The sequence below is a fragment of the Necator americanus genome, chromosome IV, assembly GCF_031761385.1.
Source record: "Necator americanus strain Aroian chromosome IV, whole genome shotgun sequence".
Taxonomy (NCBI): domain Eukaryota; kingdom Metazoa; phylum Nematoda; class Chromadorea; order Rhabditida; family Ancylostomatidae; genus Necator; species Necator americanus.
Genome location: NC_087374.1, coordinates 2264022 through 2277184, shown reverse-complemented (window position 1 = coordinate 2277184; position 13163 = coordinate 2264022). Strand labels below are relative to the sequence as shown.

Genomic DNA, 13163 nt, shown 5'->3' with positions numbered 1-13163 from the left:
GTTTGATATTTGAATAAACTATTGAAGAAGTCTTGCGGTTGCAGTTGAGGAAGACTACCGTAGCATAAAAAGTTATGATAAGAAGAAGGCGCAGAAACCAGAAAATGATTTTTAAAGAATTTATTCTTCTAATTCTGGTGATGAAAATACTGCGCTTTTTGAGCCAATCTTGAAAATGGACGACTTGATTTTTTGCTGCTCTAACTGATGCTTGATGACGTCGGAGTCGCTTCGGTGGCACAAACCAAAACAATTGAAATCTTGAATAAATATGATGCATAATAAATAAAGTGATAATGAATGTTGTGATGTGATAAAATAGGAAAACCATTATTTTAAATGCAATTAACTACCTGAAAGTTTTTGTTCTTTCAAAAGATCGACTTTTTATCAAACCCATCAGTCTAGCACTACAAATTACAGTTCTACAAAACAAAATTGTCTGTTACTAATTTATATGAAAGAAATGAAACTAACCAGAGGTGACTTCGTATCGAGTACCATAAAGACAATCTTCATAGCTTGCACGTGCTTTGGCCTCTTCGTCACAGCCAATTCAATATATTGAAGATCTGCAGTTGTGCGGGAATGCAGCGTCGAAAATTCGCTTAGGAACGGGTGACAAACGGATCTTCGAAGCTGACGAAGTGTAAGAGCACTAAGTAAATGTGAAGCATAGCTACAATGAAAGGCAAGTACGCTGACATAAGTTGGTAAGTGTTGTGCAGATAAAGTGCATTATGCGTGACCTTTCGATAATGATATCTGTTAATTGGCCATTACGTCATCTGTTGAAATAAAGGCTGATGCAGCAATGATCCATCAGGGTTGGAAGGATCAGCGCGACGTCGCGCTGTTTTTATTGTGACGGTCAGGGATCAATCCCTGCCGGGTCCTTTTTTGACTTAACGTAAAAAATTTAAGGCGATTTCTCTTCTGACGCGACGGCTTCCTTACTTTCGTCGAAAAGCAATTCTGTGCTCCTACTAAACGGAAAAAAGACATCTTAGGCGCAATTAGGGTTAAAATTAGTACAAGTAGGCTCCACTAGATTCTCAATATCTAGGCTCAAGTGACTCTCGTGCAATAATGCTGGCAGCTTTGTGTGGGGGATTTCTTCTTACTTCTACAAGTTTGGTGCCTTGCCTTCCTAGTCTTTTTGAAACCTAGTTGGAAAATCCCATTTTTGCCTCAATTTTTGGTTTTCTCAACTAGCTTTTGGAGAACCAGAAGACCTACAAAGGCCAAAATTTGCATTTAGGGGTTTTCCCTGATGCTGTATCCAAATATGGAATCGAATTTTTGAACGGTGCTACAGCATCCTCGCAACGAGGAAAAGAGCGAAATCTCATATTTTCGGCAACGCGTCAAAATCTGTGTGATTTCAAACAAACATTCATAACTCAGCTCTTAGTTTATAAAAACAAAATCAGTTTAAAGTATCTTGTAGAGGAAGATTTTTGCTACTACAATCCGTCTTTGGTTTTTTTGCAAATGGTTCTTATCTCTAAAAAAGCTAGTTGAGAAAAAGTTGAGAAAAACGGCAAATTTCTCAACTTTTTCTCAACTAGGTTTCAAAGACCGAGGGTCCCTAAAAGATTTTTTAGGGACCCTCTGGTTTTTGTAGCGCAATCTTCCTCTACCAAGCTGCCAGCTTTATCCTTCTGGCCTTTTTGTTAGTGAGTTATTCATGTTTATTTCAAGGTAACAAAATCCGACCGTCCAGACCAGTATTTCCAATTAAGGCCTCGTTCTAATCGCTAAAATAACCTCTTTATAACACTTTTATATGGAAAACAGTGCTCTGAATACAATTCCGAAGAATCTGCTTATGAAATGCTCTTCTCAGTGATTTTTTTCAGGTTTTGCAAAAATCTGATTCCGGCGGGGATCGAACTCTCATCCGTTCGTTCATTGTCGATGACTAATATCGTTTGTTAATAATTGGAAAAGTGTAAAATTGTTTTGAAGGTGTTCTCTTCTTTTCAGCTGTTTTTTCGTTTTGCAAAATAGTGGCTCCGGCGGGATCGAACTTTCGACCATCTCTTCATCGTGCCAAACACTACGATAGTGTTACCGAATACACATTTGGCTCACTTATCTTTTAAATTGTATGTCTACTACATACTGACTCTTCTAATTCTTGCGTAACGTCTACTTCGTGCTAATCCGAGCAAATATATCTGGGGATATTTTGGTGGATGCCAATGTGGTGGGTCGCGGCCTACCGGTAGCATCATTTGGCATCTGACTACCTCTAGTTGTTCCTTTATTATCTTGAGTCCTCCTTTTTATATTGGCCTTCTTAAATCTTCTCGCCTAATTATAATCATTTATTGGATCTATTTATACACTAATTCCAGTATTTACAGATGTACCAAGATATTGTGCCTTTCTCCTGAAGAGGCTTACAATTGTCTTGAAAGTAATTCCGGACCGAGCCTTCGCCGAGTTTCTGGCAAGGAAAGCGTTGGAAAGCGTGGCTCCTTCTCGCCTGAGACTACGACGGCAACAGCTACACCGACTGACCACTCCTCCATATTTATCTTCGCTGTACTCGGATTTTGTTTGGCCCGATTGCGCTACTGGTAAGAGTTTTTTTTTGCAAACATTTTTTTCCTCTGTCTATCTGTGATTTTTTTGGAATTCGTTTCAAAATGTTTTCTGCTATTATCATTATTTCTGCTCGGACTTGGGTCGTAAAACGAAGCGCTGTGAAACGGCAAAGGAACCGGGAACGCGAACTTCTGGAACACCAAGAGCTACTCGGCAGCTCTCCGCTCGAGGACTTTGCTGCTCGAAATAGATGATTAAAATCATTTATTAAATTTTTTTGCATGTGTAAAAATCAATAAACATCTTCTTCTGTTGTCTTCTCACTGCACTGTTCCACATCTTCATGCGTGCTACCTGGACACACATTATTTTGAAATTCTACGGAAAATCAACACATATTCTAACCGTGTCTAGTCGTCCATCGGTTGTTAAATGCTTTTCTACCTCGATTACTATTGTTGATCTTCTTCCACCTGGCACACGTCGCGGCATCTGAAACATACAATTAACATTAACATATACTTTCTAATTATTTGTTCTATTAATATCGCTGCATTACATATTATTTTGTTTTACTTTTAGATTACTATTTTTAAAATAATCTATTATACTATTAATTTATTAATAAAAATTCAATTCATCATTAATTAATTATTGTAATTTATGTATTTTTAATTTATTTATTAGGCGTTTATTTGTCTTTTATTCCTTTTTATTATTTTTTTTTTATTATTTATTTTTTATTATTCATTTTGTTACTATTTATTATTTATTTTTTCCCAACTTTGATTGCTGTGTGGCGTATACTGGTGGAACGATGGGGGGTTTTTGGGGGTCGGGGGGGGTGTTTTGGGGTTTTTCAACTATACGCTTGACCCTGGATATGTGGCATCGAAATCAGAAAATGTTCAGAATGATTTGATTTCGTCTCAAAAAGTACCGAAGCTGAAGCGAAACGCTGTAATCTTCGTATCCTAAAAGGTCGTGATGGATTCAATAGGAGCTGTGTTAACAAATTGTAACTCTTTGTTTCGTAGCAGACAGCGTAGGCGTCGATAAAACTACGAAATTCTACATGAGATGTTTTTTTTTTGATACCTACTATTTAAAATTCGCTGTATTCTGTTCTGTTCCCTGTCCCCGCAAAAAAAAATTAAAGTAAAATTAAGCTAGGAATATCATAGAAAAATTCCGTTAATGTTCCTGTAATGTTCCTAACATTTCTGTTATGCTTCAGTCCAATCCTTTCACAAATTTTCACAAATAATTTTTCGCCGCACAAATTTGCTTTTAGGCACAGCTGGAGGTTAATCTTAGTATTCCGTAGTAATCCACGAACTGCTGCAGCGGTGCTGATGTAATCTATGGTTGCCATCAATAATAAAATTGAGGTAAGGTTTCACTTTTTACTTTAGATATATTGCTCGTTCTTATTTACAATAATATTTCTCAGAACAATAACATATGAATTACAATATTTTGGAATTAGGTTTTCATTGTGTAGATATCCCATTTATTTGCTTTTCTTGTCGTTCTCGTTAGGATAATCCAATTACACGCTCCATCATGCCTATGATTTACCACATACAGTTTTAGACTGTAAAAAAAATCACAATCTTGGGAAAGCGAATGGCAAGCTCCTCACTGTATTCACCACTTGCACTGTTTACTACGTTTGAAATCTTTTGTCTAATTTTTTCTTCGATACTACCTCACCACTCACATAGGTAACTTAGGAACGAGGCGAAAACTTGCTGTACTTGAAGGCATTGTGCCGTCTAAGAAGGATATTATTATTAACTAAGAAGGATATTATTACCGTTCTCCAGAAAAAAATGTCGACATTTTTTATTTCTCTTCTAACATATCTTTTCTAATGAGGACGGAACTTTGAGAGGAGAGAGGTTTAATTGTCATGCTTACGCCACGCACACATAGTCAAATCCAATAGATCTCCATGGACCGTTTCTATGATTCCCCCCACCCGACTTGACTCCAACAGTATATTTATTGCGCAGGTTTGAGATAAATGATTGAAGTTTTTTTTTGTTAGAAAGAAGAAAATGTTCATTTACTAGAAAATTTTCAGGAAAGGAGCTAGAATTTTTAGAAAAGGATAAAAAGATAGAGTTCTGAAATTTCCTTCGAAGATCCTTTAGCTTCTTTTTGGAAAATTTTCGTTGAAAATAGCGACAGTCTTTAGAAGTGTAAGAAGGAATAATATTCTTGATATTCTGTCAGTTTCAAGCTTTTTGTAGCCTGAGTTGTCTCTACGTGAATTTTATTAATAGATGAACAAATAAGAACGGAAGAAGTAACCGAACGTTGGACGCAGGAATCCAAAGTGGGCACTTAAGAGAGAAACTTCCTCTATCTCTGACCTCTTGGAATTTCACTGAATATACCTCTAAATTTTCTGATGATAATATATAGAACTACTTCTCACTCTTAGTGGACCACCACACTGTCTTATGTCATAAATCATTGAATATTTTGTTTTTTAAATGTTGTATACAGGTTCATTTTCCTTTTACTTTTTACTGTGCAATAGTCTCGTGAATTGCACTTTTTCTCCTCATTGATCTATTTTATACAGTAATTTCAACAATTCTCGCCATGTATTCTTCTTTCCAGATTTTTTTTGTAACTGTATTTTCTTGTAGTTCTTTGCATCCCTATAGCCAGGAAAGCATCTAGAATTGCACTTTGCCATTGCACGAACGATTGAAACGTGGCTTTGTTGAGGCATGTTTGCATCCATTCGAGCATATCCATCAAATGCGTAAAATCTCGGGAGCATTCGCGGAAAATCTACGGGAGCTTTTTTGCCGTTCCCCTCGACATGGTCTGAATGTAGTCTATACAGCTGAAACACCACCGGAATCCAGCTTCCCTCGAGAGTGCAATCGTCGTTTATGATTTCTCTACTAATTCAGATATTATTTCCCATACTGCGGCTGAGTCGTATTTTCGCTCGAAGGAGACGATGTTCGGAGCAGCTACAAAAGCACTATCGGGACGAAAAACCCCAGTTAGTGAGTAGTGGTCGATCTCAGCACAAAGGCCGGTTTTGAGCGATTCCCATATCCACCGACAATTTTTTTTTCCATGAAAAGAGAATTTACATGAAAAAATGGCGCGACGGACATCAGCCCGGCGGGACGTGGCACGCGACCATTTCGTTGTCATCAGCTGCCGGTGTTGATGAGCACCAGCTGATGATGGTAATGGATTTCTTGCCCAGAGAGCAGAGAGCAGGACTGCCTAGACGACTGGCAAGTTCTCGTGATAACCGTAAAGACGGACCACAGATAGTTCCACAACGAATCCAACACCTACATTTGGTGAAGGTGTCTTTCCTCCGCGAGTGACATGTGTAGCATTATTCGCCGAAAAATGTTCAAACGTCACACCTTCTACTCATGGTCTCTTGCAGACCAGTCATGTGGAATTTGATGCGCTCTGCAGATTTGAGAAGGGCATTTTGGCCAGGGTCTGGGGTACTGTTCTTGCTCTTTAAGAGCAAAGTATAAGTTTTAATGGTTAGTTATGCTCGTGTCGCCAGTATCAAACACGTTCTAAGCAACGTGTGATTGTTCGCCCTCACCTTACGCCATACGCTCTTACGTGTGAGACGGCAACGTCCAGTGTGCAAGGTATGCTGGAGGGGCAAGTAAATTTCTTCCCACACTAAGAAGATTTCCCATTTCAAACTTAGTTCCACTCAGGTGCCATCCAACCTATTTGGGTGACGAAACTTCTTTGCGGTACGTTTGCGAAGACGGTGGATAACCCCGACAATAGTTCAAAGTTTACTCCTTGACAGCTTATGATTTCCAAACAATTCCAAAATCTCGAGCTTCTTCTCAGCTTGAGAAACCCTAGCGGAAGACTTACATCAGCTGCGCATCGCGGTTCAACGCCCAGAGTTACTTGTACGCCATTATGAAGCATTAAACCGTCATAAAGGAGGTTTTTATCCCCTCCGATCACTCCTTTCGTGTTACTCAAATTTTGCGTCCCTTGTTTAAGGAGACAAGTATTTATGCTATTTATTTACCTGAAGTGTGTAAGTGTTATATTTTCACCGGCAAATTGCAGCGTTAATACCTAAAACCGATAAACCTAAGCATTTTTCTCTATTGTAAATAAGATAAATAGTGGATATTTTAGATTCTTCATCAGCAACTTCGACCAAATACGTTCTGCCTCAGAAATCACTGCAATGAACAGTTCTATCTGCTCTGGAATTCTTATGATTGTGGTAGGTTTCGTTATGGTTTTATTCGAGTATGAGCGTTATTGCGCTCAATTTTCCACAATCGTGCTGAAAAAGGGCATAAAATACAGCTCACGATTTTAAGAAAATTAAGGTGTAGATTTTTCCTACGAGCCGTACATGATGATGTTAAAGGGTACTCCTACGTAGAAAATTTTTACAGCATCGTCTTTGTAAACATTACCTTATTGTCTGAAACTGGAAAAAGAGCCAAAAAAAAGGATTCACAAGTCATAACTTCCGTATTCCCAGATAAGCTTCATTGGTCTTGTTCCACTGCTATTTGTAGTTCTTCAAATTCTCTATTATGGCCGAAGCTTCATACCGTTTCGATATTTGATTCTATCAAAGTTCACAGCTGATGGACTGGAGTTGTTCATTGTTATGATGCTGCTGGTTCCGTCCGAATTGATATTGTGCGCTAATTAAGCTATTTTCAGAAAGAGATGCATATATAAACATTAGGGAGCTCGTTTCAGTGGTGAGTGGGTTCCGCAACATTATCGACCAGTGGTTGGCTATTTTGCCGCAGGACTGCAATATTCAAGTTTTCATACATCAATTGGAATGACGGCCAATCGTTTGCTTGCTGTCTTATGTCCGTTAAAGTATAACATTTGGTTCACGAAGAGCACGACTGTAGCAATGATTATCATTTGTTGGGTTTCGGGATGGCTAATCAGGCTGGATTATATGCTGTGTGAGTTGAGATGATCACCATAATCTATCTGGCAAGTCTTTATACCTAACCTGATCCAATTTAACTGTCTGTTCTAACTATCTCTCCAAATACTTTCTTTTACAACAAAAACTAAGTATAAAGGCAGGACACAACAAAATTGAGGGTCCAAAAGTAATTAGGAATAGGGATGTAGTTTACGAGTAAGGGCGATGAATTGCTTCAAATTATTTAGAAGAACGGGGAAGCTCTCTTACGTGTCTGATCTCGCAGCGCAGCATCGTAGGGAGATTCTGTGCGACCAACAACTCTCAACACCATCTCTTTGGATAAGTAGGGAGAGATTTAGCATAATAAAACTGGCATTCGTGAACTACATCTGCAATCCTACCTATTGGTGAGCCGATCCTAAAACCCTCATTTTCGGGGTATGCAGTTTTTGACAGATGTTGTGACGTATCACCACACATGTCCTGAATTTATGACAAAAAAGGATAACAATTAGAGATCACGTATCTATGAACGAATCTCAGAAACACATGAAAACAGTGAACAGGAGCACCTCAGATACTTGCGCAAAGCCGCGTACACTCTTCCTCAAACTCTAATGTTCAGCTGGCTAATCTCTTTTTATTTTGAAGCACTTCGAAAATCAAAATTGAAGCAGTTCAAGTTTATGTGCGTGGATACGTACGCATAGTATATGTTGTGCCACAAATGAGACAGAGAAGGCGTGGAATGTGATGAGAAACGCAAGACTAATCAAATTGAATTTTACTTGCGTGTTTCGCAAATTTCGGTGTGTTTCAGGGGATTGCCATTTTATCTTTGATCTTCAGTCCAGACAATTCACCTACACAGGTTGTACAGGAGTCGCTCCGCTTGTACTTAACATTACTTTAGCCCTGTTAACGACAGCACTGGACATCTTTTCTTTGTCCCGAGTAAAACAAAAACGTGAGGTTGGTATTGCTTAAAAATTGTTTTGCTGTAGCCAGCAATGTGAATTCAAAGGAGGATATAATTGTAACCAAATATCGATAGTGTATAATGGATAATGTAGTATGTATAATGTTGCTTGAAGAGGAACACGTGACTTACAGGGGTATTTGCAGCGTTAGGGTAAAATTATTGTCTACGTTGTCCGCGGTTGTATCCCCACGTAAACAACGGTACACAATGCAAAATACATGTGGTGTAAACAGTTCATCCTTAGACCCAACACAGACGAATTATTATCCTTTTGTCAGCATAACCGATAACGACAAGATCGGGACAATTTACGAGATAAAGGGCGCTTTTGAGAATCTTCTGATAATTCCTGAAATCGAATAAACAGAGGTTGAAATAGACGCGGAGATTAATGAGAAATGACAAATAAATACTTGGATCAATATGAGGGCCAGCAGTCGGTCAGTGATACGGATCTTGTGGCCTCCCAATGTCACCAATAGGTAGTCCTAGTACGGAAGCCTCCAGGTACTTTCTGAAACTTTTTGCGCGTAACCTCCAATGCAATCCGCAGCAACTCGATGACTAATCGACGTCCGATCCGGATCTATCGGTTCCTTCTTTTATTCTAGGCTATCCCCCGCTCAAGCTTGGAGGACCTCTCTTCGGTCAGCTAGCCGCCGTAAAGCTTCCTCCACGCCCAAACGCGCTCCTTATCTAGACGCAAGTTAGGCTGCCTTTACCTTTATGCGCGTACCCTGCGTCACCAGCCGGTCTCACTATCGACTACAAAACATTGACAGACAACAATGAGTCATAAGGGATAACATAACAACAAGTAGCTGCGTACCAAGTATACATAATGTACATACTTACAATTCATACCAATCCAACATTCATACTACTCCAACGACAAACATAGCTGTTAGTTTTTTTTTCAGATTGGCGTGAACATTCCCAGTGGATCAAAACGCGAAAAGCCTTGGTTTCTTCAGGTATCCTGAAAATTACACTAGCACAATTTTGTTATCATCGAGTTTCGGATCGTCATCGGATCAATCTCGGAATTTTCGCAAAGCTCGGCTCCATTGAGCCAGCAGTACTGCGAATGTGCATAGCTACTAGTTGAACTGCGAGCGATTGTGCAACCTCAGTGTACGGACGTGTTTTTTTTAATGTTTACAAATGCTGGTGAATCATCTCTCTCCTCAAACGTTATTTTTTACCTGAGACCCATTCTTTTCTATTCAGTTTTCTCCTACCACCAAAATTCCTCTAAAAGTGGGTGTTTGTTTTAGTTTTGATAGATTGTAGAGAAAGAAAGAGCAATTCGCAATTAGAATAGAACAGTTCTGCAAAGTGGATGTTGAGCGAGAGAGAAGGTTTACACATGTCGAGTGAATGTTTTTCCCATTAACTTCTACGACATCTGCACTGACACTACTTTTCATTTTTATTTTTTTTTTATTCATCATTTGTAGCCTGGGGGTAAAATTTTGCAAACTTTTTCAATCTATGATGACACATATAAGAACTACACTTCGAACTCTTGCTCAATCAAAAGCCGAATTTTCTAACCGCAATTTTCGTTTCTTTTAAAAGAAAGCTTTTTACATTACTTGTACTAAGATAATGTAAAAAAAAAACTAAGGCTGAGACCGCCTACGGCCCTGTGCCTCAACATCAATACATTCGAGATACGCTGGCGTTAATCAGCGAAGAGTTTTGTGCGTTTCATATAACATCTGACTTTTTGTTTAAACTATTTTTTTTCTTTCACTCATTTCTCACGATTAAATTTGGAAATTTTTAGAAGGATCTGTTACAGGCCACAATTAATTCTGTTCTCTATTTGTCAATGCTTGGCTTATTTTACATCGCTGGATATTTTGATAACGATACTGTTAACTTTTTTTTGACAGTGATAGGCTGGCAACTATGGCTCAGTGCGATACCGTAAGTATTCTTAACATCGACTTATTCACTTAACATATACGGCGGACTGATTTTATGCCCTAAGGCGGCTTATGTACATTTTTGCTGAGGTGTGTCGCCCCAAGACGTAATCGAATCCATCCTGTTGGATCTTCTGTAAGAGCTCTGTCCCTTAGTCACTGTTCCATATTCCGCAAAGCGTCACTTCTCTTCCGAACTGCCCGTCGGTGCTAACTTTCGCATGATCTTGATCAATTTCTTCCAGAACTTTCTTTCAAGTGCTCTTTCCCTGTGTGGAACTAGGTGCAAGTTCTATACAACTTGGACAAGACTATTTGAGAGCGCTCTCATGATGTGACTAAGAAGGCAGAGTCATCAAATCCACCTCTGCACAGAGTTCTTCGTTATTTCATACCATTACTCGAAAGTTGTGAAGCAACCATCTAAGGAGGTTACTTTTCACGCAACTGAGCTTCTTCGTCATCTATCGTGTCAGTGGCCTTCACACCTCTGATCCGCACCTCATTATGTTGCAAATAGTGAATAGGTAGACTAATAATTTGACATCGTTGGAGAGGCTCAGATAACAGAAGTCGTCCACGAATTCAACTGGTTGTTCGTTCACCATAATCCCCGTTGAAGATCTCGCGAAGATTCACATGCCTATATTTATTATTCGTAAACCGTAGGTTCAGCTAGCTCCGATGCAAGGTATACATATATACACCGATAACATGTTGCATCTTCACGCTGCTTTAACCGAATATTACTGCATCGGTGTACTCAAGGTCGGCCAGAGAACGCACCGACGGTGTTAAAGCAAGATCAATGGAACACTAGTCAACTGTTCCTTGCATGATATCGTCGACGACAAAGTTGAACAACAAAGGATTCACGACAACCCCTTATCTCATTCCGGTTTCCAGTGTGAACGGTGAAGTACATCCCTCTGGTGTTCGAACAGCGGCCAATATTCTTCGATTCATGTTCTCGATTGGCAAAAGAACTGTGCTGGAGTGTTGCTAAGTGCGTTGATGAAACTTTCTCGACGAGAAGAATCGAAAACTGCTTCGAAGTCCTGAAAGACTAAATTCATAGATTTCGAATGCCACTGTCACACCTTGATCACTCACTTGTCAATATAAACACCCGGTCAGTCGTAGATGGGGCAGGAAAGCCGCCTTATTCATCGCGATCGGATTTGAGATCTTGTACATTACATACAGCAAGAATACCCCTAAGTAATTTTGGCGTTTCATGATGACTAACGTTTTGTGGAGATGAATTATGACAGCGTACAACAAAGCTACTATACTGAGCAGCAGATGTTAACTTTTGTTTGCCACATTTGCCTGAAACAATATTAGTTTGCTGCTCTTAAAGGTAGCTTTCGTACAATTTTTTTGATCTTCGCTTCTATCGACTAGGTAGTAGGGCTCATGGCTTAATTTTAAAGTATCACAGCAAAAGAGGTCAATATCCCCTGAACGTAAAAAGCAGGTGGATCAGGAGCACTGCGCTGATCAACCCCACGAACCACCTTTACCACCCGTGTGATTGACGAAGTAAAACAGCATAAAGTGGATTTCATCACTAGCAGAAAGAAGAGAATTGTTTACCGCTTTGTTTTATCTGTCGTACACTTTATGCGGTTTCAGCTAGTCAACCTTATGAATGTAATGAGTTTGATTCGTCGGGTAATTTGCTCAGTCCTATGCTCCTTTTCTGTTTGTTTCTTATGCTGGTAGGGAGCAGGTGGCGCAAACTACGCCACAAGCCCTACCTAGCCACCAGCACATAGAAATCAACATTTAAAATCTCCTCAGACATTTCTTTTAAACAAAATCACATTCAGGACATGCTGGAAAACAATGGAATATCTTTGAAAGGGTGTGTTGTCCCATAAATACGCTATTTATCGGTTCTTGCGAAAAAATGTCTAAATAGTTTCTAGATTCTGGATGCTACAAAAACAAAAAATTTCAAATTTCTTTTTTTCTAAAATATTTGTAGTGCCATTTTTATGAAAATATTTTAATTCTGTCATCATCTTTCTTCAACCTTATTTTTGCATCCTCCGCTATGTCTCTCATTTAAATTTCAAAAATATTTCTGGCACCTAAACGATATTCATTAAATTCTTCAAGTACACTGAAGTTCTTATTTTAGATACACTATCATCGCCCTTCAAAAGGAGTTCCAGCACCCGATTCGAAAGATATGGAAGAAAACTGCTGGACGTTCAGAAGCAACTGTTTTCACTTAGCAACGAAGGTTCCTTCGAAGTTTCAAGCGCGTTATGAATGAACTATTTCTAATATGAAAGAAAGAAGACAGTGAAGCTGTTGTTAGCGAAAATAACATGAAGCGAGGATCAAACCTGATCAAATATGGGATAGAGTAGATTTCTTTGTTCATGCCTGATACGCACGTGTGATCATTCTCTTTTATGTGCTGGATAAAGATATGCAAAAGTATGATTTTATGCAATTAATTATTTAATGTGTGTTAGTAAATTGTTCCTCCTTCTTTCTCTTGTCTCTTGTTTCTCATCTTGTTATCTGAACAATGATCCTCAACTTCTACACAACTGCACACTGGAAGCAGAGCAAAATGAAGATATCCAATGACAATATCGAAGTTCCCATCGACGATCCGGCTAAACAGAATTGGGAAGTTTAAAAAAAAAACGCAGAAAAACCGATACTCTCGTTCGTAGCGCTGCTAGTAGCTGTATCCAGCCGACGTGGAAGTCCTTGCAAT

The 13163-nt window shown here is 39.0% G+C and overlaps 1 protein-coding gene across 1 annotated transcript; it reads left to right on the top strand.

Annotated features, from left to right (window-relative positions):
- Positions 1 to 5681: 5681 nt before the first annotated feature.
- RB195_000197 (uncharacterized protein) lies at positions 5682 to 5927 on the top strand (the record flags this gene model as incomplete). Its single annotated transcript, XM_064196396.1, has 1 exon — positions 5682 to 5927. The coding sequence occupies one exon, from the start codon at positions 5682 to 5684 to the stop codon at positions 5925 to 5927; it is 246 nt and encodes an 81-aa protein (XP_064052277.1).
- Positions 5928 to 13163: the final 7236 nt, after the last annotated feature.